The 25400-nt window shown below is 38.9% G+C and overlaps 1 protein-coding gene and 1 long non-coding RNA gene across 5 annotated transcripts; one reads left to right on the forward strand and one right to left on the reverse strand.

The window, feature by feature from the left end:
• Window positions 1-1730: 1730 nt before the first annotated feature.
• On the reverse strand, window positions 1731-6822 carry LOC104610360 (uncharacterized). Of its 3 annotated transcripts, none has more exons than XR_737428.3 (6): window positions 6682-6822; window positions 5362-5414; window positions 3248-3927; window positions 3021-3158; window positions 2874-2921; window positions 1731-2511 (listed from the first exon to the last, which is right to left on the reverse strand). It is a non-coding gene; the product is annotated as an uncharacterized LOC104610360 (long non-coding RNA). The 3 variants fall into 3 exon arrangements; XR_016080999.1 differs by having other exon boundaries at window positions 2856-2921; XR_016080998.1 differs by lacking the exon at window positions 1731-2511 and having other exon boundaries at window positions 2521-2921.
• On the forward strand, window positions 6431-17723 carry LOC104610361 (polyubiquitin-like). 2 transcript variants are annotated; one of them, XM_088895991.1, is made up of 2 exons: window positions 6431-6934; window positions 16606-17723. In XM_088895991.1, the coding sequence occupies exons 1-2, from the start codon at window positions 6917-6919 to the stop codon at window positions 17494-17496; spliced, it is 909 nt and encodes a 302-aa protein (XP_088752117.1). In that variant the 5' UTR covers window positions 6431-6916; the 3' UTR covers window positions 17497-17723. The 2 variants fall into 2 exon arrangements, with proteins under 2 accessions (XP_088752117.1, XP_010275235.1); XM_010276933.3 differs by lacking the exon at window positions 6431-6934 and adding an exon at window positions 7908-8287.
• The last annotated feature ends 7677 nt before the right edge of the window (window positions 17724-25400 follow it).

A 25400-nucleotide genomic window follows, 5' to 3' on the forward strand; every position in this document is an offset into this window, starting at 1 on the left:
ACATCCCTAGAGGAGGTGGAGATGTCCTAGTCCAATGAGGAAGGCCGACGGTGAGAAACTGTGCTTTTGCATAACCACCGTTTTCCATCATCGATCTGGGCCGATGGGCGACCGAAAGGTGTCAAGATTCTCGGTGGGTGAGTGGCCATAGGAGGGAGTGGGTTTGGTGGCCAACAAACCCCTCCGTACCCTCCGAAGCAGCCTTCGGGTGATTCTACCATTTCTGAGACGCAATCCTAAAGGGAGGCGTGGGGGTAGACAAGCAGCGGTACCACCTTCACGGGGTGGGGAGAGGTCTCCTAGACGTCCCTAAAGGAGGCACAGACGCCCTAGTCTAATGGGGAAGGCTGATGGTGAGAAACAGTGATTTTGCAGAACCACCGTTTCCCATTGTTAGTCCAAGCCGTCAAGTTGATGGGCGACTGAAAGGTGCCGGGATGCTTGGTGAATGAGTGGAAGTAGGAGGGAATGTGTTTGGTTGGCAGCGAAGCCCTCTACACCCGTCGGGTGATTCTGCCATTTTCGAGACATGGTCATAGAGGGGAGGCACAGGGTAGACGGGTGGCGGTACCACCTCCACGGGGTGGGGAGAGTTCTCCTAGGCGTCCCCAAAGGAGGCAAAGACATTTCAGGCCAACAGGGAAGGCCGAGTGTGGGAAATGGTGGTTTTGTCCCAATGTTAGGGCAATGGATGGCCATAAGGTGTCGAGATGCCAAGTGGGTTTGGTGGTCAACGAACCCCTACGCAATTGTCGGAGCAGCCTTCGAGTAATTCTACAATTTTCGAGACATGCTCCCACGGGGGGGGGGGGGGGCACAAGGGTAATTAATACCACCTCCACGAGTTGGACAGAGGTCTCTTGGACATCCTCAAAGATGGTAGAGACGCCCAGGGTTAATGGGGAAGGCTGACGGTGAGAAATGGTGCTCTTGCAGAACCACCATTTTCCACCGTCAATCCGGGCCGTCAGGCAGATGGGAGACTAGAAGGTGTCGGGATCCTCGGTGGGTGAGTGACAATAGGAGGGAGTGGGTTTGGTGGGCAACGTGCCCTCCACACCCACCAGAAAAACCTCTGGGTGATTCTACCATTTCTGAGACGCGCTCCCAAAGGGGACACGAGGGTCGATGGGTAGTGGTACCACCTCCACAATTTAGGGAGAGGTCTCCTGAACGTCCCTAGAGGAGACAGAGACGTTTTAGGCCAACGGGGAAGGCTAACGGTGGGAAACAATGCTTTTGCAGAACCACCATTTCCTACCGCTGGTCTAGGTTGTTGGGTCGATGGACGGCCAAAAGGTATCCGGATGTTAGGTGGATGAGTGACAGTAGAAGGGAGTGGGTTTGGTGGGCAACAAACCCCTTTGCACCTGTCAAAGTGACCTTCGGGTGATTTTTCCATTTCCGAGACACATTGCTGGGGGGCACGGTGGTAGATGGACGGCGATACCACTTCCACGAGGTGGGTAGAGGTCTCCTGGGCATCCTCAAAGATGGCAAAGACGCTCTGGACCAACAGGGAAGGCCAACAGGGAGAAGCAGTGCTTTTGCAGAACCATCGTTTCCCACTATCAGTCCGAGCCGTCAAGCCGATGAGAGACCAAAAGGTGTCGGGATGCTCCGTGGGTGAGTGGCAGTAGGAGGGTGCGGTACCACCTCATAAAGTGAAGTAAATTTAATCATCAATTGTGACGTGCAAGCCTATACTACACTTTTGGCACGTAGACATATAGATAAACCTAAGAGAATTCAATTGGCACGTGTAAAATGCAGTCACGTATTAGCAATACATGACTACTTCCATTAAAATTTCCACATACATGTTATAATAGCATAAAGGAAAATGAAGGTTCCTAACACTCGTAGTGGGGATGGGAGCGGTAGGAACGATACAACTATTGATCAAAATATATGGCCATTATCCTCATATTACAGATTATTGCTCGATACACTGATTTCGACCCACACCCTTATCTCTAATTTCACGTCCAAGTTCCAAATTTCGTTGTCTCAAAGCCAAATTCTTTTGCATCAAAGTGTTCACATCTCTTTGTAGGTTCCAACTATGCCTAAGAGCGTGGTAGTATTCTGGGTATGTAACATCCACCACACGGATGCGGTGGGCTTCTCTCCTTGCCCCTTGCTGCCCAGGAGCTAGGTAAGGTGACACCACCATGTTGCTTTGCTTTCGTTCTCTCCTTGCCCAGGGAAACTTACATTTGTAAGTAAAGGCAATTGAGGGAGAAACATTAACAATCTCGCAAGATGAGGCTACAATGCTAGTCCTTTCAGGAGATTGCTCTGCCCCCGTGGTGTCGCATGCAATTCTAGTAAGCAAGTCTGCATCATAATCATCATTGTCTGGCATGCAGGTTGCTAAACCTACCAGCCCCTCACTAAATGGTACTGCATCCGAGTCAAACCCATTATTTCTTAGCATTCTGCAGAGCCTATTAACTTCATCATAAAGTGCCTCATTCTGCTTTCTTGTCGAGACATACTTATTGGTCTCTGTACAAAGAATTTGATATTCCATAAATTTCATGCAAGATTTGCAAAATCACTAAAAAATCAAGTTAGAATCTGGTTAACAAATCTCAACACTAGCAATAAGTCAAGTTGTATATGACTCAAAACATGTATGATACGCTAATAATACATTTTACCCTTCCGACCCCACTCGTGACTAGTATTCTCTCTATCAGAAAATGGTTGCTCACCCACACTACGACCCCTTGGGTCCACAAACTATATATGAACACCAAAGGTTAATTACTACCATGTACTTGGGTCACATAAATGACTCCATGAAAAAGAAAAAAAAAATAATATCATTAATCATTAATTCAACTTACACAGCCCTCTGACCGTACCTCCACTAAGGCCACCTCCTTGTCAATAGGGTTCAAAACCTCAATAACCTGTAACAGATTTACAAATCCATATAAGATCTTCGGTCTCCCCACAACTAAGCAAATAAAAACTATAAACACCATAAGTAGAGGAACATAAGTGACAACCATTTGTAGCCTAGCTTTCTTCAACAAATCAGCTATCTTCATCTTCCACTGATACCCCATGTTCCCCCACTTAAATAGACGAGGACTGACATAGGGAACTGAAGGACTGAATAACATTGTGTGCTCGTAAAGCCATGCCTACAAAAAGCAAACAACCAATAAGTGATCCTCAATTGAATGAGATTAACATAAAGTAGAAATAAAAAATGAATGTCATCTACACTAACCATCAACACAACGCTACATCCAAATAGGCAACCACTATACAAGGATGAGCCTTCGCTCGATCCAGTACCAGAACCAGAAACAAACTAATCAAGACCACCGTCCAAGAATTCATATACACATTTGCTCCAGGCATAATCACCGATACATTATAAATCGTCAACGTATCCAACCAAAAAGGAGCTCACCCTCAAACTGCCTTGGGGAAACAACACATAACCGAATAAGAACAAAATAACCAGCTACACCACCTCCTCAATGTGCTCCTCACCATCTAACAGAACAATCTTTTTTAATCTACGCCACACCAGATCCAACTCTACAGAGGTAGAATGATTTTTATCAAAGCCAAACGATTTTTTGAACAATCCACTACCGGGAAGGCCTTCTAATAGGGCATTGTACTACCCGATAGGCCAAGCCCCGTTATCAAGGCAACATCGACCTCGCTGAATTGCACAGTCCTTTCACCAACTATAAAGCAATGGCTAGTCGAGTCCCACGATTTTACTAGATAACCCAAAAGGAACGTCTCCACAGTCACCTGTGGCAAATCCAAAAAGTGTCCAAAGGGAGTCTGTTGGAACCTTCTCTTGTGCTCCAAACTTAGAAACAAACTGTACAACATTTCCCTAAATCGTTTTGGGGAGCACCTTGTCCTAACTTTGTCACCTGACATTTCCTGTCAGGAATTTAACACCCTAACGTTAGCACAAGAGACAATCCAAACACAGTGTACCATTTCAATTTCAGATAAAGATGTCAAAACTCAATTATCACTTAACAAAACTAACAAATCAATTCCCAACAATAAGCCACCTAATATAGGGTATTCACCAAAATAAATGTACTGTACAATTAAATAATAGTTCAATGGAAGCAAAAGTTAAAAATCTTTGTGGTGCTGTAGCCCATTTTCAATTTATTGAAGAATCTGGAAAGAAAGAAACAGAAGACTCTTCAAGGACAAGACAGAAATATGGGCAGCTTGTGTGATGTAGGAAATATGACAGTTGATTGGGTGCTGGTGTTACCAGAATTCTCAAGATTAGATAAAGCTTCTTTTGGTTTGAGTTTTCAGAACACACACAAGTAAGGTTGGAAATTCTGTTTTAGATAGATCTCTTCGAAGTTTTTGTCCTTGTAATAATTTTTGAATTAGTACATGCTTTGTTCTTGGGTGCCGCCAGGTCAATACCCTACATTTAGTATTGTAGTAACCTTTTCCTTTATTTTAACAATATTTCATTGATTTACTATCAAAAAATTGTTCTTTTCATTTCTTTTTTAATCACCAACAGCAATAAAGAAATTTTATTCATATAATGAAAATGTAGAGAACCCAGCATTCTGAAAATGACTGCAAGGAAAAGGTACAACACTGCCAAGTGACAAAACATTTGCTAAGAACCATTGCATAGACTACTTGAATTAGCCCCCAGGCCAGGTCCCCCACCCCATCCCATACCATATCAAAGAACCATTGCATAGACTACTTGAATTTGCTAAGAACCAAAGCATCCACTAGGCTCTTTGCTAACATTGAAGTCCATCCAAACAAACTGTTCAAAGTAGTTAACGGTACTTCTACTTCTCTCGTTGAATACTTGAGACTCGAAGGACTTCCAAGTTGGTGTTAATTTCAGCTCATAGAAGGAGTTAGTGTTAAAACCTTGTAGGAGAGCAAGTTCAGTCCTTAAAGGATCTCCTAATTTTAATTTTCTTCACAAACCGGGTCATAGAAGCTAAGTACATGGAAACTGAAAACATTTCCCACTACTGATTGTTTAAGGATCTCCTAATTTCAACTAGCATGGTACAATCTTTACTCTTAAAATTGTTTTTTAATTATAAAATTTTACACACTCCAGCAGAAAGCCGTTCTTGATAAAGTGTAATGCAGCCAACCCAAATAATTAGGATGAAATCTTTTTTGAGTTATCTTTCAAAGCAGAAACATGATTTTGGAATATACTTGGAGAAGAAATTAATAAGTCAATATAGATAGAAAACATAATTCTCTTAAAAAAAAATTGCCATTATCGGCAATGACGGTTTAGTATGAAGCAGAACCCACAGAAAAAAAAAGAGTAAATTAGTGAGAAAGAAGACAAACTCAAAAGGAAGCCCGACACCCAGATTGAATTCCACCGGAGTTGACACCAAGCACTGTAACAAAGCAAAAAAAATTAGTGAGAAAAGCAGTAAATTAGTGAGAAAATAAGATCGTGAACTCCAGGGAGATCTTCTGATCACATTACCGAATGATAATAGGGGTTTCTTCTGATCACACCAATCCAGTACCTATCATTAACTAATTTGTTAACCAGCTGTTAAATGATATTTGAAAAAGATATAAATTCCCTTTGAAAGTCATATAATTCTTTGTATCAACCATCCAAATGTTGACAAAAAATGAACAATCCCAAATTCTTACCTCTTCTATTCAAGAAAATTGAATCACATCTAGATGGTTGATAAAGAATTTGGGACTATTCATTTTTTGTCAACATTTAAATGGTTGATAAAGAGAATTAGATGACACTTGAAGGATATTTATATCTTTTTAAATGTCACTTAACGACTGGTTAATGGATTAGTTAGATAAGTACTGGATTGACAAGTTTTGAAAGTTCAAGTACTGAATTGTCCTGTTTTAAAGCTCAAAAACTAAAGTGACACTATACCCAAAGTATAGGGTACTAAATGAGAATTTTTTCAAAAAAAAATCATGTTTTTAAAAACAAAAATAACTGTTTTTTTTTATCAAAAACAAAACCAACCATGTTGTTTGGTACCCCTAAATGATGAAAATACAAATTATCAAGGAGCCGGGTTTAATTTGGGACAGAGTGCATCAGTCTCAAAATAATATTAAGAGTGAATTTCTTAAACTATCTTTATCCTTAGCTAATTGACTAAGTCTACCTTTATTGTTTGAAAATTGATTAAAGTTACTTTTACTGTTTCTGAAAATTACCTAAAACTTCCCCTACCGTTAACATCGCATGATCATTATATTTTTTTAAAATCCCTAATATACCCTTTTATGGTCGAAAATCCTAAACTCTTCGAATCCGTGGTATTGCAGAGGTTTTCCGGATTAAGCCCAGTTTCGAACCTCATCGTCGACTATTGTGTTCGAACTATAAGCACCTCACCGACTGAACCCGGCGAAAGGAATAGCCGAGTGTTCGAACTGTAAGCAGTTTGAAAGATGTGATCTGGTCTGAGTAAGAAAGGGAAGCTGGTCTGCAAAGCAATTCCTGCTATCATCCTAGTTTCTCTGTGGTCTGAAAGGAATAGCCAAGTGTTCTGCAGTAAAGCCAGAGCTCCTAAAGATCTGTTAAAGATTGCACTCAGCAGACTTGCTTCCTGGTTATCTGTTGTTTCAGAATTTAAAAACCAGAATGTTTTTCAGCTTCTTGAATCTCACCGATTGAACCCGAGATGAGGTAGGCGAGGCAAGGTGGGGGAGGGAGGGTTTGGCGGCGACAACTGTTGTGTTGTATTATCTCATAACCGGCGACAAATATAAGCACCTCACCGACTAAACCAGAGATGCAGCAGCGAGGTGAGGTGGGGGAGGGAGGGTTTGGCGGCGACAACTACTGTGTTGTAATACCTCATCACCGGCGACAACTGTAAGCACCTCACCGACTGAACTAGAGATGCAGCGACGAAGTGAGGTGGGGAGCTTGCAATCGAACAGGGATTTCTCTCTTCTTCGCCTTCTCTGCAATCGAACAAACCGAACAGGGATTTCTCTCTTCTTCGCCTTCTCTGCAATCGAACAAAACCAAACAACTCTACTAGGCTCTTTCTCTCTCCCCTTATTTGTCTTCTCTACTATCGAACAAACCGAACAGGGCTCTCTCTCCTCTTCTTCGTCTTCTATGCAATCGAACCATTGTCCCTGTCCTAAAGCGAACCCTCTTCTTCGTCTTCTTTGCAATCAAACGCCTGTTCTGAAGCGAACCCAGTTACTCATGTCTTCTTCGTCTTCACTTTCTTGCACCGCTGCTGCAACTCCTAGCAGCGGCGTCGTCTCAAATTCAAGACCCTAACCACAAAGTGACGACGTCTCTCTCCCGCTGTCTCCTCCTGCTTCGTTGAAGACATGAGACGATTACAAGTTCTCCGGTCAGGGTCAGAGTGAGAGTGGTCAGGCAACTTCCGGGGGCGGTGCGATTTTGTCGGTCGTTATCCTTGAGATTAATTTTGGTAAAGATTAGGAAACTTAGAAGAAGAATGGAGGAGCTTCAAACTCTGGTAAAGCATCGGAAACCTAGAAGAGGAACGAAGGAGCTTCGAATTTAATTTAAGGGTAAAACGGATATTTTAGCCCTTCCGTCAATATTTTAACGGTAATGGTGGTAACTTTCAAAAACAGTAAGAATAATCTTAATCAATTTTTAAATAATAAAGATACACTTAGTCAATTAATTAAACTATAGTTTAAAAATATTTATCCTAATATTAATCTATTGATCAGTTTCATAAATTAGATTTAAAAACCACAGAATAATCGGGTCTGACCCGATTATTTAGGCCCAATTATTCTTGACATCTATGATTATCTTAATCAAAATTATCTTATAGGCTTTAAAATATATCCTAACTATATAATGGGCTCGGGTATCCCGAACCGATTAATAAATCGGGAGACAAATCAAATAACCGGAGCCGATATTAATCGGTTCGGTTTTATCGGCCATATATTCTTCATTTCTTCCCGAATTCCCAAGCGGCCAAACTGAAGCCGTTGACACACCTTCTCTCTTCCCGCGAAGTCAAAGCAGAAAAGCATTTATTATTCAACGGGAAGATTCTTGCCTGTTGTTCCTTTGAAGCTTCAATATCCTGTAAATTCCTCACGCTTTTTAAGAAAATCTGCGTTATTTAGCAACATTTTTTTTAGGGTTGCAGAGGTTTTCTCTTCTTCGATGGAAGCAGAATATCCACCACGTTCTTCAGCTGCAAGCAGTAGCGGCAGACTTAGCGGAGGACCCAAATCTCAGTCTACCGATCACGAAGAGGAGGTTTTGTATTTTTCCCACTTTTCAGAAACGCTTCTGCCTCCTCTGTTTCTTCTTACTAAAACATATTAGTAAAGAAATCAATTCGTATGATGATCACTCAAATTAGCACTCTGTTTTTCTGATTTTCTAGTATTTTGCTGTGAAAATGAATTAGCTACATTTCTTTTGTTTCTTTTATCTCTTTAATAGGTTGCTCTTTTTTCCAAAAAAAAAAAAAACACACACTATCACACTGCTATCCTCTTGGCTTAAAATTAAAGCAAACTGATATTTCTCAGGAACTTGTTTAGAAGTTATAACTACAACATATCTTCCCAGGTAGGTTTACTCACTCCAAACTAACTGCTTGATGCTCAGAGCTCAAGCAAAATGTCTAGTTATCCTTATAGTTCTACTAGGGGCAACATGCACAGGTTCAAAAAATTTACATTTTGTTCAGATAGCACGTAGATATCATTGAAAAGTCCCCCCCGATCACAGTATCATTTGTAAGGTTTGCTCCTAGTATCCTACTATCATCAGGAAAGCATAATCAGTCAAGTATCAAAAGTATCCTAGATGTAGCATGACATTGCTCTGTCCCCTCCATTAAGGAGGATTAATAGGTCTTTTAATATGTTCCATCAGCCTCTTGACCCATATTCATTGAATCCAAACCTCAGAAGAACGTTTTTTTTCTAAATCACATCTTACTGCACACTTTTTGGCCACTCATACTGTTATAAACTTTATATAAATCAAGTTTGGATTTCATCCATCCTGCTGCATTTTCTTTTCCAGAGTCTGTATGAGTTCATTTATGATATTGTTGACAGATTTCTCAGGGGCAAACTCCTAGAGAAACGATCTTCTGTAAAACATGATTTTAAGATCCTTTGGAAGGTGTTGCAAATGGAAAGTTGGCCAAGGATATTTTAGTAAATCATCTTCGCTTGGACTTTTGGATGTAGAGTCACCTTTACATCTACCATAATTTCTTTACCTTAATAAGACTGATATTGTCCTTGTAGTATAAATTCAAGACTCTGTCCTCCCCTGTTATCCATCTCAGACTCAGAGGTGTGCATGTTAGTAAAATGCTTATTTATTACATTTCTTCTTTGCCCTCTCATAGGTTCAAGCACCTAGCCACTTTCATCCATGATCTTGCTCTTCCATCCATGGGCTATAATTGTCATGTGAAAGGTTTTAATATTATTGTCATCAACACTAAGGACTCATTTGGGAGGGCTGAAGCTTTGATTGAGCTGCTTTGAAGAAGCCACTATACGAAGTTTTGGCAGGAAGCCATATTTCTGGCTGAAAGATAGCTATTTTGGGCTCTCCAGGATTTTCACCAAACATAACTTATGGGCTGTCCGGACGGGATCTACGTCATAAAGCCAGAAGCTGCTACGTAAAGCCCTCCCAACAGGCACTAAGCCATCTGGTCCTAACTTTATGTGCCCATATTTTTCTCTGATTTTTAACTAGGTCAAAATGCCCAAATAGATATATTTTTTACCTGTCTTAATTCAAGGGTTGGAATTAATGTGACCTCTAATCCATAGGATTATTAGCAAAATTCCTCATAACTACTCATTTAAAGGGTTGTGTTGAGGGCCCGCGAATAGGATCTTGTCACGGGTCGGTCCACGGGGAAAACCTCCTATTTTCCCTTGTTCCTCCCTGCTCTTGATGAACCTATCTTGGCGCCTTGGTGATTTGTTCAAGAGATCGCCAACTCTCCTAACTCACTTCTGGACTGAATATTCGATGCCTTCATTCAATAATGGTGTCTCCTTAAATAGGAGATTACAAGAGTCCTAATCCTAGGGAGACTCCTTGCTGAATAGGGAGACCTCCTGCTCTATCTTGATAACATAAGACTGATAGGATAAGATAAGTCTCTCTTAATCCTAATCTGATAAGATAAGATAATCTAATCTACTAATCTTAATAAGATAAGATAAGAACAAGTAAGATAGTCTAATCTAATCTGATAAGACTGTTGCTGCCGAACTAGGTAGGATGAGAACATTGGATCACTGCTGCTGCAGGTGGCGATGATATTTCTTCCCGAGGAACGCGTCCATATCATTACTCCCCTCCTGGACTAAGAGCTTGTCCTCAAGCTCGAACTCTGGATACGTGACTTGGAACTCGGTCAAGGGAATCTAGGTGGCTTCGGCCGATGGTAGGCTGTCCCATTCCACCAAAACTTCAAGAATACCTCGATTGATACGAGAGTGGATGAGAGCCCTAGGCTGGGGAACAAGTTTGTCTTCTTTCAAGGGTGGCAAGGAGGAAACTTGGTCCGGAGGAACACCCGTAAATGGTTTTAGGAAGGAGACGTGAAAAACATCATGAATCCGACTGTTCTCTGGTAATTCCAGCTGGTATGCCACAGTGCCAATCCGCCGCAAAACCTTGAAGGGGCCATAGAACTTAGGGGCTAGTTTAGGGCCAGCCCTGTGGCGCAGGGAGCATTGCCGGTATGGCTGGAGTTTCAATCAAACAAATTGTCCTGGTTCAAACGACAATTCCCGATGGTGCTTGTCATAGGTGAGCTTCATGCGGAGCTAGGCCTGCTGTAAGCGAAGGTGTACGTCGGCTAGGAGGGCGTCGCATTCCTATAAGGAGCGATCAATTTCCTCCAATCAAGTAGAACCGGGTTCATAGGATAACAAGCGAGGAGGGTCCCGGCCATAGACGATGCGAAAAGGGGTCATGCCGAGGGAAGAATGGTAGGCAGTGTTGTAATAGTACTCGGCCCAAGGAAGCCAATCTACCCACCGTCGCGGTTGATCCCCCTACGAAGCAACGGAGATACATCTCGATCGTGCGGTTTACCACCTTCGTCTGTCCGTCGGTCTGTGGATGATATGGTGAGGATAAGGCCAGGGTGGTGCCATGTAGCCGAAATAACTCCTTCCAGAAGGCACTAGTGAAAATCGGGTCCCTGTCGCTGACGATGGATTCCGGTAACCCATGTAAGCAGAAAACATGTGTAAAGAAGGCGAGGGCAACCGAAGTGGCATTGTACGGGTGTGATAGAGGAATGAAGTGGGCATATTTAGAGAAGCGATCTACCACCACGAACAGGACTGATTTGTCGCCTACCTTGGGTAGCCCTTCGATGAAGTCCATGGAGATGTCGGCCCAGATCTGTGTCGGAATTGAAAGGGGCTGAAGGAGGCCTGTCGGGTGCAAGTTTTCCCCTTTATGCTGTTGGCACGTGGAGCAATTTTGGACAAAATCCCGAACAGAAGTCTTCATACCCTGCCAATGGAAATCAGCCCGGACGTGGTGTAGTGTTTTCTGAATGCCCTCATGGGTGGAGTTATGGATGCTGGAGACGATGGCGGGAATCAACGGGGAGTCTGGCGGAAGATGTACCCGGCCTTTATATAGTACCAACCCGTCAAGAAGGGACCAATTGGAGTCGGCGGCGCCGGACTGAATCTTTTGTACAAGGAGCGACCATTCTGGGGATTTTGGTGTTGCCTTCTTGATGTAATCTAACAGAGAGATCTGGGGTTGGGAAATTCCACACAAAGACATTGCGTCTTCATCGCGTCTAGACAAAGCATTCAGCTGCATGATTTGAGGATCCCGCCTTATATTCCACCCGGAAATCAAACTCGAGCAGTTTGCTAACCCAGTGCTACTGAGGGGAAGTGGTGAGTCGTTGCTCCAATAGGTACTTGAGGCTGTAGTGATCGGTTTTGACGACGAACGACCGCCCCCACAAGTACGGCCTCTAGTGCTGGACGGCGCTAGCTAGGACGATTAGTTCGCGCTCATAGGTTGGAAGTTTCAAATGTCGGTCGGCCAGCTTGTGGCTGAAGAAGGCAATCGGGTGCCCTTGCTGCTGTAATATGGCCCCGATACCCACTCTAGAGGCATCGCACTCGACAGTAAATTCGAGAGCGAAGTTTGGTAATTGCAGAACTGGGGTGGAGGACAGGGCATCTCTTAATGTCAAAAAAGCTGCATCGGCTGCGTCGTCCCACCGGAAGGAATTTTTCTTTAACAGGTTGGTTAACGGGGCAGCCAACAGTCCATAATTCTGCACAAATTTGCGATAGTAACCTGTTAACCCTAGGAACCCGTGTAAGGCCTTGGCGGATTGAGACTTGGGCCATTCCTTGATAGCTTGAAATTTGGAACTGTCAACCGTCACACCTTGCCCGTGGATGACGTGACCTAGATAAAGAACTTGCCGCTCCCCGAAGGAGCACTTGGACCATTTTAGGAAGAGTTTGTGTTGGCGCAGGAGCTCGAAAACGGTCCGCAGATGGTGCACATGTTCCACCCATGATTTGTTGTAAACGAGGATGTCATCAAAGAATACTAAAACAAATTTGCGCAGATGGGGCTGAAATACCTCGTTCATTAATGACTGGAATGTGGACGGGGTGTTGGTGAGACCGAATGGCATGACTAAAAATTCAAAGTGACCGTGATGGGTTCGAAAGGCAGTCTTCTTCACGTCTCCGGGAGCCATTTGGACCTGGAAATACCCGGACCTAAGGTCCAACTTGGAGAAGTACTGAGCGCCATGCAGCTCGTCCAGCAGTTCGTCCACAACGGGAATAGGAAACTTATCCTTGACCGTCCGGCTGTTGAGCTCTCTATAGTCAATGCAGAACCTCCAAGTTCCATCCTGTTTCACCACCAACAAGACCGGTGAAGAGAAGGAGTGGCTATTGTGTATGATCCCTTGTTTCAGCATCTCGGCACATTGTTTTTCTATTTCGTTCTTCTGTAGGTGAGGGTAGCGATAAGGCCGGACAACGACTGGTTCTGAACCCGCCACCAGAAGGATTCGATGATCGCATGCTCGGGGAGGAGGGAGTCCCTTGGGTTCCTGGAATACGTCTGAAAATTCAACGAGGAGTCTTTCCATGGATGTTGTATGCATTGTTTCTGTCTGAAGCGCATAAACCTGTGGTGTCTTCTCCTTTACCCTGCAACCGTGCCAAGAGACTTGCTTCCCTTTCAAGTGGAATGTCACTGTTAGTGTGCTGAAGTCCCATAAAATTGGACCTAGGGTGATCAACCATTTGACCCCAAGAACAATATCGAACCCATCCAAGGAAAGTACGAATAAATCAGCAGAGAATAGTTCAGAGTCGACCTGTATCTGGACATCCTTACAGATTCCCGGACTGTGAACCCTTTCACTGTTTGCAACGGCTACCTGTAGTCGTGGCCGGAGTTCCATTGGTAGTTTTAACTGAAGGGCGGCATGCTCACTTATGAAGTTGTGTGTGCTCCCTGAATCGATGAGTATGCGCACCGGATTACCTGCTATCTGTGCCTGTAACTGCATGGTCTGAGATGTTTTTATTCCGGTGATCATGTGGAGAGAGATCTCCGGCTCGAATACGACGGGTTCTTATTCGTCCTCCCCTTGCTCATCCACTAGGAAGCAAAAAAGCCTCTTGCACCTATGTCCCGCCGAGTAGAGGTCGTCGCAGTTGAAACATTGGCCCCTTGCTCGGCATTCTGCCATCTCGGCCCTGGTCAAACGCTTAATGGGTGGAGCTACCATGTTTCATCCTGCACTTGCTGCCGATCTAGAGGTGTTGTTTGTGTGAGGTCTCAGTTCCCGGCTGGTTGCAGAAGAAGGGGTCGTTGTCGCTGATTTCTAGGTTGCCCATGAAGTCGGCAGACGCCCCATTGTAGGCCCTGCGGCTGAGTTGCAGCTTGCGCTCAAAAGCGCGGGCTAAGTTCATGGTTGTAACTAGGTTTGGAGGATTCTGCATCTCCACGTCCACCCGCAGGGGTTCTGCTAACCCTGCCATGAACATGTCGACCTGCTGGTTTGGTTGCATTGAAGATGCCCTCGCGAGGAGGGTCTGGAACTGGCGCTGGTATTCTGCCACCGTGCCGGTTTGTTTAAGGTTAATCAGCTCACCTAAGGGGTTGCTTGTCAGTGGGGGCCCAAACCTAAGAAGGCAGTAGGACTTGAACTAGGCCCAACTGAGTCCGGGTTCTTCCTGTTCTAATCGATAGAACTAGAGTTGCGCTTCTTCTGTTAAGTGAAAGGCGGCTAGGCTTACCTTATCCTGGTCGTCTGTCCGTTGATTTCGGAAAAACTGCTCGCACCGGTACAGCCAGCAGCCCAAGGGGTCTCCGTTGCCGTTGTACGACGGGAATTCTAACCTGCTGTACTTGGAGATGACTGCGGCCCCCTGGTTGACGAATTGCTGTTCACCGGAAGACTCCGGCAAATCTGGTCGGTGGCCTCTAGTGGCTGTCACCTCTTCTGTGTTCTTCTCTTTGCTAGCAAGGAATAACTCCATCAAACGTCGAAGCTCCCTGACTTCGTCCTTGATCTCACGTACTTCTGAGCTGGTCTCCACGAGCTGGTGCTTGAGATCGTGGACCCTGGACGGCAGCTGCTCCAGATCTCCCATGACGCCTTGCTCTAATACCAAGTTGTTGAGGGCCTGCGAATAGGATCTCGTCACGAGTCGGTCCACGGGGAAAACCTCCTGTTTTCCCTTGTTCCTCCCTGCTCTTGATGAACCTATCTTGGCGCCTTGGTGATTTGTTCAAGAGATCACCAACTCTCCTGACTCACTTCTGGACTGAATATTCGATGCCTTCATTCAATAATGGTGTCTCCTTAAATAGGAGATTACAAGAGTCCTAATCCTAGGGAGACTCCTTGCTGAATAGGGAGACCTCCTGCTCTATCTTGATAAGATAAGACTGATAGGATAAGATAAGTCTCTCTTAATCCTAATCTGATAAGATAAGATAATCTAATCTACTAATCTTAATAAGATAAGATAAGAACAAGTAAGATAGTCTAATCTAATCTGATAAGACTGTTGCTGCCGAACTGGGTAGGATGAGAACATTGGATCACTTCTGCTGCCGGCGGCAATGATATTTCTTCCCGAGGAACGCATCCATATCACTATGTGTCTCATATTATAGTTGGTTGATGCTGCTATTTGGCATCTGTAACTTAGGGTAACTAAGTTTATAGCAACTCTCTGGACGTAAGGTAGATTAGGGTAAATAATCTACCATCCCACAAGTCTGAGGCCAAACAAGAACGTGATGAAATCTAGGGAAGTATTAAAGAAGAAGTAGAGAGGTCTTGTTTGGAGTGTGCTTGGGCTGTTGAATTGATGACTTTTCTTTTTTTGGGTCTTTTTTTCTTCTTTACTTCTTAAGAAGGGTTAGGTTTGTTTTGGGCTTTTGATCTGAGGGTGATTGTATGGGGTTTGATTCTTGGTTGATTTTTCTTTATTTGGGTGGAGGGCTTGGTTTCAGAATTTTTTTTTCTATTCCTTGTTGGATTGGTTGATGATTCGAAGGTATAATTGGTTGATTCTTGGTTCATTTTCCTTATATCTTTCTTTTTGTTTTCTAATAAATTTTATTGTTTTTTTGATAAGCAGTGTAAAAGTATTGTATTAATAATCAAAAGGAGGGTGAGGCACCTCACTTCATGTAAAGTATTGTATCTTTCTTTTTTATTTTTCATCAAAAAGATAAATAAAAGTCTAAGGCCATTGCCCAATGTTGATCCTCTCTATCTGGGGTCTTGGGCAGGGTATACCAGATACGGTCCTAACCTTGGGCATTGTTTTTGCATAAAGCAGCTACTCTCATACTCAAGTTTGTGTTTAGTCCTAACCTTGGGCATTTTTTTTTACCATTACATACCAAGTAATGACCCTTTAACGAGAATAATGAGTTTATTTTTTCCTGCACATTTAGAAATTGGTTGTGTCCAAAATTTTACCATCAGATAAATCTAAAGAAATTAAGAAAAAAGAAAAAGAAGTCTATAAATCTGTTTCCGGAACCTGGATTTTAGGGGGATTTGGAATTGGAGTTGGAGTTGGAATTGGTCCCTACCCATGTTTAAATATTTGTTGAATTCCATGATCTGTAGTTGAATTAGAACTGGATATCCAATTGATTTTTTTTTATTTACAATTAGAACTTTTGAATTGAAAGTAGTTGATCAACCACCTAAAGGATAGAATCCTTGCTTGTCAATGTATTCAACATCCTCTCTCTCTCTCTCTCTCTCTCTCTCTCTCTCTCCCTCTCTCTTTGCATGAATCCTGTTTTGCCAATCCATTCTATTTAACGCCATATCCACTGTTAAATTAGTAATGCTTAAATCATTTCTTACTACTACCCATGTCCTTTTTGGTCTACTCCTAGCCCTTCTAGCCCCTTGTAACAAATCACTTCTTCTAACTTGTGTGTTGATGGTCATATATGCACAGTAGCTTTTGGTCATGTTTCTGCTATATTTTATTAAGAGCAATTTCATGTTTTATACCATTTATTTACAGATGAAGATCTTTCTGAAGGTAATCAAAACTGTCGCCCTGAGAGCAAAGAGTTCTGATACTATCAACATTGTGAAGGCTAAATTCTCTGACATGGAGGGTGTGGCTACAGATCTCCAAGAACTCTTCTTTGATGGAAATCACCTCAAGGAAGAAAAAAGATTGGCTGATTATGGTGTAAGGGATGGCTCAACCATCCATATGTTTCTCCATTCTACAGACAACATAAAAATACATATCAAGGCATCACAGATGAGAAAGGCAATTACCCTTCAGGTAAAGAAATGGGACACAATCAAGAATGTAAAAGCTAAAATTCGGGATGAAGGGATTCCATTGGATCATCATGATCTCATCCATGATGGAAAACAACTTGAGGATAGCCGAACTCTGGAAGATTATAACATCCAGAATGGGTCTAGTCTCTATGCAGTCTTTTGTACAGAAGACAGAATACACATCTTTGTCAATATGCCAATCGAAGGAACTATCAAACTGGATCTCAAAATATGGTATACCATTGAGAATGTCAAGGCCATGATTGAAAGTATGACAGGCATCTCAATGTGCAGGCAACGGTTGTTTTATAATAAAAGGGAACTTGAGGATTATCAGACATTGACCAATTATGGAATAATGAAGGAAACGGTCCTTGATATGGTGCTTGAAATGCAAATCTTTGTCAGGACACACATGGGAAAAACAATCACCATAATGGTCATAAGTGACGACACCATTGCAGACATCAAGTGTAAGATCCAAGACAAAGAGGGAATCCCACCAGCAGAACAAAGGCTCATTTATGCTGGGAAACAGCTCCAAGATGATCAAACCGTAATGCATTATGGTATCCAGAAAGATTCTACCCTTCAACTTGTCCTACGGCTCCGTTAGTTGGGATATTTGTTGGCCTCTATTTTGTGGCTATAGCAATTGGAGCTATGCATCTAGTACACTCACAGCTTATGGTGGTTTTTTTGGTTCTATCTTCTCCTGTCTATTATATCTTAGTAAATACTATGTGAGTTGGGAAAAAAGGTTGATTTCAGGTTGCTGACGCTTGTGGTTTGATGATTAGTTTTCATTTGGTATGTTATAACATGGTTTTTTTTTATTTCAGACAGAATCCTCTTTTGAAGCTACATGAGATCACATTTTTGTTTAGCAATCCCTAGCTTTTGAAACCAGAATATATATCATTTAAGCTGTGAATAATTGCAACTTGATAACTTATTTTGACAAAATTAGCCATTTCCATTCTTGAATGAAATCTATTTTATGCCACAGTTGTGATCTCAATTTCTATGACATCCAAACAAAGTTCCGTTCTAAGTATTGCTCCAAAAAGGCCCATTAGCATTTCAAAGCAGGAGGATTTTGTGGTAGAATCCTTTTGTTTGAGAACCACAATATGCCCCTGACTCCCTGTTTTCCCTGATGCAGATAAAAGGACAAAATGATCGCCCATCTCTTTCAAACTTTTTGACAGTTTCTATAGGCTATAGAAAATTATAAAAAATAATCAAATGATTTTTATTGAAGGAAAGAACCTGATACCAATAGTTTGGACCAAGGTTCAAAGTATCGACACGTATTGGCCGATATACGTATCATTCTGGGACCCCTCCGATACGCTCCTACAGCTGACCGATTCAGGGGGTGGAAGAGCCCTAAACCGGCCCCCCTGAATCGGTTGCAAAAATAAAAAATAAAAAAAGCAATAAAACACAATATCGATTTGCCCGATACGCCCCCGTATCAATATTTTCAACCTTGGTTTGGACCTTTGTTTCCACAACTCCAATAGCTACTATCAAAATAAAAAATAATAATAATAATAAAAAAAAACCCTCCACTAACAACTAAGTTCTCAAACCTTTAGCAGGCAATGTTTTAAAAGGTGTGTTTGAGGCGTGCCGAATTATGCAAACAAAATGCATTTTAAGGCTGAACCCAGATGCAGCCCCTTAAATGCACGTGTGCCTACTTTCTCACAGATGCACACCTTTTTGGAAATATGCATATCTATTTATTTGTAAATTTTTATGTATTTTGTACCTTGGTGATGGTTTATCAACCTGTAAATTTCCTTTTTATTGCTGGTTGCATATAATTAATGGTTTATTGACTTATAGAACCCTTGTTAATGTCCAATATCTGTAGGCCTGAGAAGTTGATAGCACCGCTGTGGCAACAGAGACCAAAAATGCAAGAATGGATTTCTTCAACCAGAGGTCTGATGGGGGTATAGGCCTAATCCATGAGACCCAACAGTTTCATCTTTTTCTTCCGTTGTTGTTACATGAAACTTATCATGCTCAACAGTTTAGCAATGAACTACAGACATCACTGGTCTGTAGGGGTATCGATGAAAAACCAAAAAACCGAATTGAACCGAACTGAGAAAATCGAACCAGAAAATGCAATTAATCGAATCGACCGGTATATATATTTATATGTATATTTTATATACTTTTAATATATGTCATATTTTCTATATATTATATATAAATATATATTCATTATATATAAAAATATATACATATATTATATTTATAATAATCTATTTATAAATATATTATATATACTATATATTTTTATAATATATTATATATCATTTATTATTTATAATATAATATTATACATATATTTATATAATATATATTATAAATATAAAAAACCGAAAAATCGAACCGGTCAAAAACCAAAACCTACTAACCAGTTAACCGATGATACAGATTATGTTTCGATTTAGGAAAATGGAAAAATCAATGATACCGATTCGATTTACAAAAACTGCCCATGATTCGATTAACCAAACCGTTAACACCTCTACTGGACTGAGCTGATATGTTAGGTGCGTTGCGCTCCTCTGAGAATACAGTCCAGGACTCCAGTGTTAGGTTTGTTCCTCAGACATAACATAATTACTAAATAAAAGAATCATAAAAGATAAATGCAAGAACTGGAAAAGTGAACTTATGAAGTTGAAGATGATAATGACCAACTGTTTACATTGGATTTAGAGGAGGAGGCACTGCAGCAAGTATTTGTTTGAAACATTTATTATTGAAACATGTGAAAATGTACTTCTCTACCCAAACGGATATACAAGTGCAAGTTTATAATTTTGCACTCGATGTCTACTTAAACTAACAGAAAGGAACTGTTTGTAAAAGACGGTAGATATTTTGGAAGGTAACAGGAGTTCACTTTTGCTACGGTGAGAGTTTTCCCTATATTGAAAACCCTACTCTTCATATCACCAGACTCCAATGTTAAGTTAGATGAGTTTAAATCTTGAGTGGGATATTCGAACCAATTAGCTTACTGTCATAATTCGAGACATTCTGTATAGAGAATGCCACTATTATGTCTTGGTTTCTCTGCTCGATGAAACCTAAAATTGCTAGGAGTGTATTAACATTCAAGTTTGGTTCTATAGATGTTTATTCAATAAATGCTGTCATATAGGCGTTATTTCAGCAGTTTTCCTCTCTTTCTCTTTAATATGCATCAAGAATGGAAAAAGTGGACTTTGGTTTTTGTGCATGCCTATCATTTGGGGAAGTTATTTTTTAAAGCTTCCTTAAATGGTCAGGCCGGCATTTTTTAACTGTTACGTTGATGTGGAGTCTAGTGATGCCTAGTGGCAACTAGTTATCATAAACGATTGTAATTATTATTTTTTTCGATTTTACAAACAAATAAAGTAAAAATTTAATCTCAACTTCCTCCAGTCTTGCCAAATATATAAAGATGATCAAAGTTCATACCTTCTTTCCTGATATTTTCAATGATTTTCTAGTACTCTTAACACAAACTCATCAAATCATTCCACATTACCTGTGACAGAAAAAGCAAAACAATTGCACTTTGTTAACAAGAATGAGATGTTAAGAAATTCACACATAGCCAATCAAACTATTGAACCAATTGACCTGGTTAGAGGGTCAAACAATTCTCACATTAGTTCTCTTTTTTCTAATTTTTGCATTTTAAATCCCATCATTAATAGAATAGTTGTTCTTTATTATTATTTTTTTTCATATGATGGATATAAAGTATTAGAGATGTTCCCATATTTTCCTAAAAAATTTTATATTTTTATTGTATTTTTATCTTTTTTTTAGTTTTTATTATTTAATTACAACATCAAGGTTAGCCTGTTGACCTTGACAGTTAAGCCATCGTCCTTATGGTTTTGAAAATCGGACTGGACTAGACAGATGAATCGGTTGACATGGGAACTGGTCATGGCTTCTAATCTGGTTTTCAACCCCAAAACCGCCTGACCGAGGTTCAGACTAGACTTTTGGACCATTTGACCCAAGAAACAATGGTCAAAGCAATTTCATTTTAGGTCCAGTTTTCAAAACCATGGTTAACCTACCACTTGGATGCAAAAAACCGTTTTACTTTTAATTTGATCTTAAATTTGGTATTCCATCACCATAACTAATAAAAATAGTTTTATTTTTTCACACTTCTTTTTATTTAATATGATAGATATATGATATTAAAGATGTGTCAAATGTATTCTACAAAATTTCTGTACCTTTTCATATTTTTTTGTTTCTCTTTTGTAAATATTTAGAATTTAATTATGACATCGTGGATCGACTATTTTGGCATTTTGCTCCAAAAGGTTGGACCATTGACCTACTACCTAGTAGGAAAATAGTTTTAATAAATTATGTATTTCATTTACAGCATTAATAATAATAATAATAATTCTTTTTATTATACTTATTTTTATTTAATAGGATAAGAATGGATCAACAATCTTACTTCTTAGACAGAAATTAGAGATTGAGAAGAAGGGGAAGAGAAGTATGGAAGATGGTGGCTAGGACCAGGAGGGCGGAACCAACAAATGGTGTCATAGTGGAAGCTAGGTTCACTGGTTCAATGAATTGGTGTTCCAGTATAGACGAGAGAGAGAGAGAGAGAGAGAGTAGGGTTTCAAAAGCAAAAGGGGGATGAAAAAACTTGATTTGGGTTTTGGGAGGGGAAATAAGTTTTGAATTGTAAAATAATTAATTTATAATATATATTAGGGCTTTCTAGAAAATAATTAACAAAATTCATTGACAAATTGGAATATGTTTATGAATAAATTGGTAAAGCAGTGTAATTATCAAGAAAAAAAGGTAAAGCAGTGAAAACGACAAAAAGTTAATTTTTGACCAAATTACCCTTTCTTACAAGCACACATATCCCATCTCTCTTTCTTGCTTCCCATTCTCTTGCTTTTTCCTACTTTCAATTAGGCCCACTTTTGATTTGTGGGGTAGGAGGGGAAAATATAGAATACATGGGGTTGCTTCCCATGTTTGGTTTGTGGAATGTCATAAGATGGGATGGGAAAAAACGTGGGATTCAACATCATTATCATAATCATCATCATCCATGCCTCATCCCAATTATATGGGGTTGGTTACATGAATCCTGTTTTACCACTTTGTCTATTTAAAGCCATATGCATTGTTAAATTATTAATGCTTAAATCATTTTTTACTATTTTTGCCCATGTCTCTTTTGGTCTACCCCTATCTCTTCTAGCCCCTTGAACTCCCACCATTTTGGAGGAAACTTAATAAAGAAAAAGAAGATCTTTGTAGTGTTTTTAAGAGTTACTATTATACCCATGACCTATTAATAAATTATTAAATATTTAATAAGACAATAATAAAGTACTAAATCATAAAAATATTATTAAATAATTCGTAATTATGTTATAATTAACAAAAATTGTAATAATTAATTAAGTAATTACTGAATAATTAAATAATTAGTTTTACTGATTTACTTAATAAATAAGTAATTAATTAAAATAACTAGTAATGCAAAATCAAAATTATCAATCAATTCATAATAAATATTAACTAATTAATAATTAATTCATTAATTAATTATCAATAGTCATTAATTAACTAATTAGTTATAAAGGCACTGAAAAAATATTAATAATTAATAATTAACTGATAAAAACTGAAATAATTAATGCTAATAAGTAATTAACTCATTATTAATATTAATAAATTAATAAATTTTATTTAATTCTTAATGAATAATAAAATACTAAATAACAAATATGTATTAATAATTAAAAAATTACTTAATAATTAATTAAGTAAGTAAGTAAGTAATGAATAACGAAATAATTATTTTATTAATATTTAATATTTAATTAATAAGAAAATATAAAATAATAAAAAGTATTACTTATTACCAAATTAATTAAGCAATTAATTAGTACTTGAGTTTCTCAAAAGCACTTAAAGATACCTTGTAGACCAACCCCACCATACTTTAACGTACCCTCCACCAATGAAATGTCATATGTAAATTCATTTAAATCCTATTTTTTCGTTAACATATGAATCTTACTGTATATATTCATATGTTCTATTATTTGAATTATAATAAGGACGGCCTTTGTTGTTTTATTTGAAAAATTACTTGTCAACAATTAGCCTGGAAAAAAATGTGTTAGGTGCAAATATATGCCTAACTGTCAACTAATGTACATCCATTGCATTTTATGGTATCAATTGGAGGAAAAGGTCATAAGTCCCTCTACATAAATAGTTCCATTTTTCTTACATTAGTACAGGTGCTTAAAAATAAGTGCTTATTTGGGCCATTAAACATTTATTGGTATTTGGGAAATAAGTCCAAAATAAGTGATTACTTTAAAAATAAGGGCTTATTTTTTAATCTCAAATTTTCAGTTTTTTTTAAGTGCTTATTGTATAAGCACTTATTCAATTTTTTCTTCCAAAATTATCTCTAGTTGAATTTTAAAATATTACTTATAAAATTATCGCGAGTTGAATTTTATAAAAGTACTTTTACAAAAACACTTTTAAGAAAGTACTTTTATGAAAATACTTTTATAAAAGTACTTTTACAAAAGTACTTATATAAAGTGCTTTTATAAAAGTACTTTCTTAAAAGTGATTTCATAAAAATATTTTCTTAAAAGTGCTTTTGTAAAAGTGCTTTCGTAAAAGTATTTTTATAAAAGTACTTTCATAAAATTACTTTCATAAAGCGCTTTTTATAAAAGTAATTTAATAAAAATGCTTTCAAAGGGCATATTTTGAAACTTTGAAAGATAATGAAGGACAAAATAGTCACAAATGCTTATTTAAGTGTTTATTAGAGAAAAAAAACTTCCAAACACCCAATATAAAATAAGTGCTTATTTTTTAAAGTAAGCACTTTAAAAAGTTGGGTGTCAAATGCAAATAAGTGTTTATTCAAATAAGTACTTGTTTTTAAGCACTTATTTTTAACTTAAGCACTCCCAAACATGACTTAAATCTACTTCTTTTAAATATGTGTATGCTTCTCATTCCTTGTTTCTATATGGACTTGTCATTTTAAATCTTCTTCCAACTTTATATTTGTATAGCCAATATCTACGGTTGTTAAAAATCCAACATCAGAATCCGTATTGACAAAACTCAACTGAATTGGGTGGCACTCATCAATAAATCTCAAGATCCATATTAAAACCTCATTTACCATTCTCGCTAATGATTGGAGGGGAAAAATTGATATTCTGCCTTATCTTCATTCATTGGTTCTTTTTGAAAATTTGAAAGGAAATGAAAGGTAAAAGAGACACAAGGTATCTTTATCTCATTTTAAAAAACTCAGGGTATGTTTAAGTCAATTAATGAAAACTCAGAGTATGTTTAAATCTTTTACCCTTTTTAATAGTATTGGTTTTCTCACTATTTTCCCTTTTGCAACCAAACAAGGGAATAATAAATTTTCCACCCATTTTCTATTTACATCCCATCCCATCCTATCTTTTTCCATCCCACCAACATAGGGCTGCAAATGATATCCAATTGTCCAAATCCAAATTCAAACTCAATTCTATTAAGGGTGGTCCAAATTGCGATCCATTTATAATTGGATCAAAATATGGATCCACCCCCATCCCATCCAATATAATCTGATTCAATTCAATTGAAACTATATTAAAACTATAAGTAAATTTTGGTTTGGATGTTGTATTTTTGCTAAATTGTCATAGGTTCAAGTTTCATACAAATAAATTTTAATTCATTTTATTCATAAAATATAATATTAAAGTCATTTTTAGTTCATTTTAATTAAAAAAATATAATACTTCAATTATTTGTAGTATAATTCATTTATATAATTTAATATCCAATTATAATGAAAATTCAATTTGAATCCGCAAGATATCTGATGAATATGATCTGATATAAATTCAAATATAAACAAATCAAATTTACATCTACCTATTTCTGATTCGATCTGTTTGCATAGCTCAGTCACTAATTATCCATGCTAGAGATTGAAGCCAAGTCTTTTAGGCTTGGTTTGGAAAGAGTACAAATACAAATATGTAGAGTGCAAAATTTTGTATTTTATATTATTTTGAATGTATTTGCACTGTATATTTTTGTATTTGTACTCATTCCAAACTGAGCCTTAGGACCCATATCTTTTGATAATTCCGGCACATTATTTTAAAAGCTCCGTCTTCAACGTATAGGGACTTGTCATGTTCATCAAAACCTTGTGAAAAAGCTACCTAAGACTACAATTTACGCTTCTGCAATTACGCATGTCACTATGGAGACCAATCTGGGTTGCTCTCTGCCTCTCTCTGCCTTTCTCTCTCCTTTTTCTCTCTAGAAACTCTTACTGCACACAGAAATTCTAAGATCAATCACTGACAATGGCTTTGCCGAATCAGTAGACGGTTTTCATCTCTTTTTTTGTTAACTAATCCTTCCACCAGTCAA

The sequence above is a fragment of the Nelumbo nucifera genome, chromosome 1, assembly GCF_055504915.1.
Source record: "Nelumbo nucifera cultivar China Antique chromosome 1, China Antique-T2T, whole genome shotgun sequence".
Classification (NCBI taxonomy): domain Eukaryota; kingdom Viridiplantae; phylum Streptophyta; class Magnoliopsida; order Proteales; family Nelumbonaceae; genus Nelumbo; species Nelumbo nucifera.

What these genes read in the sequence shown, in the direction of transcription:
- LOC104610361 (XM_010276933.3), top strand. Translation starts at nt 8,192, where the DNA reads ATGGAAGCAGAATATCCACCACGTTCTTCAGCTGCAAGCAGTAGCGGC. An exon ending in CTACCGATCACGAAGAGGAG is followed by an intron (nt 8,288 to 16,605) that starts GTTTTGTATTTT and finishes ATTTATTTACAG; the next exon opens with ATGAAGATCTTTCTGAAGGT.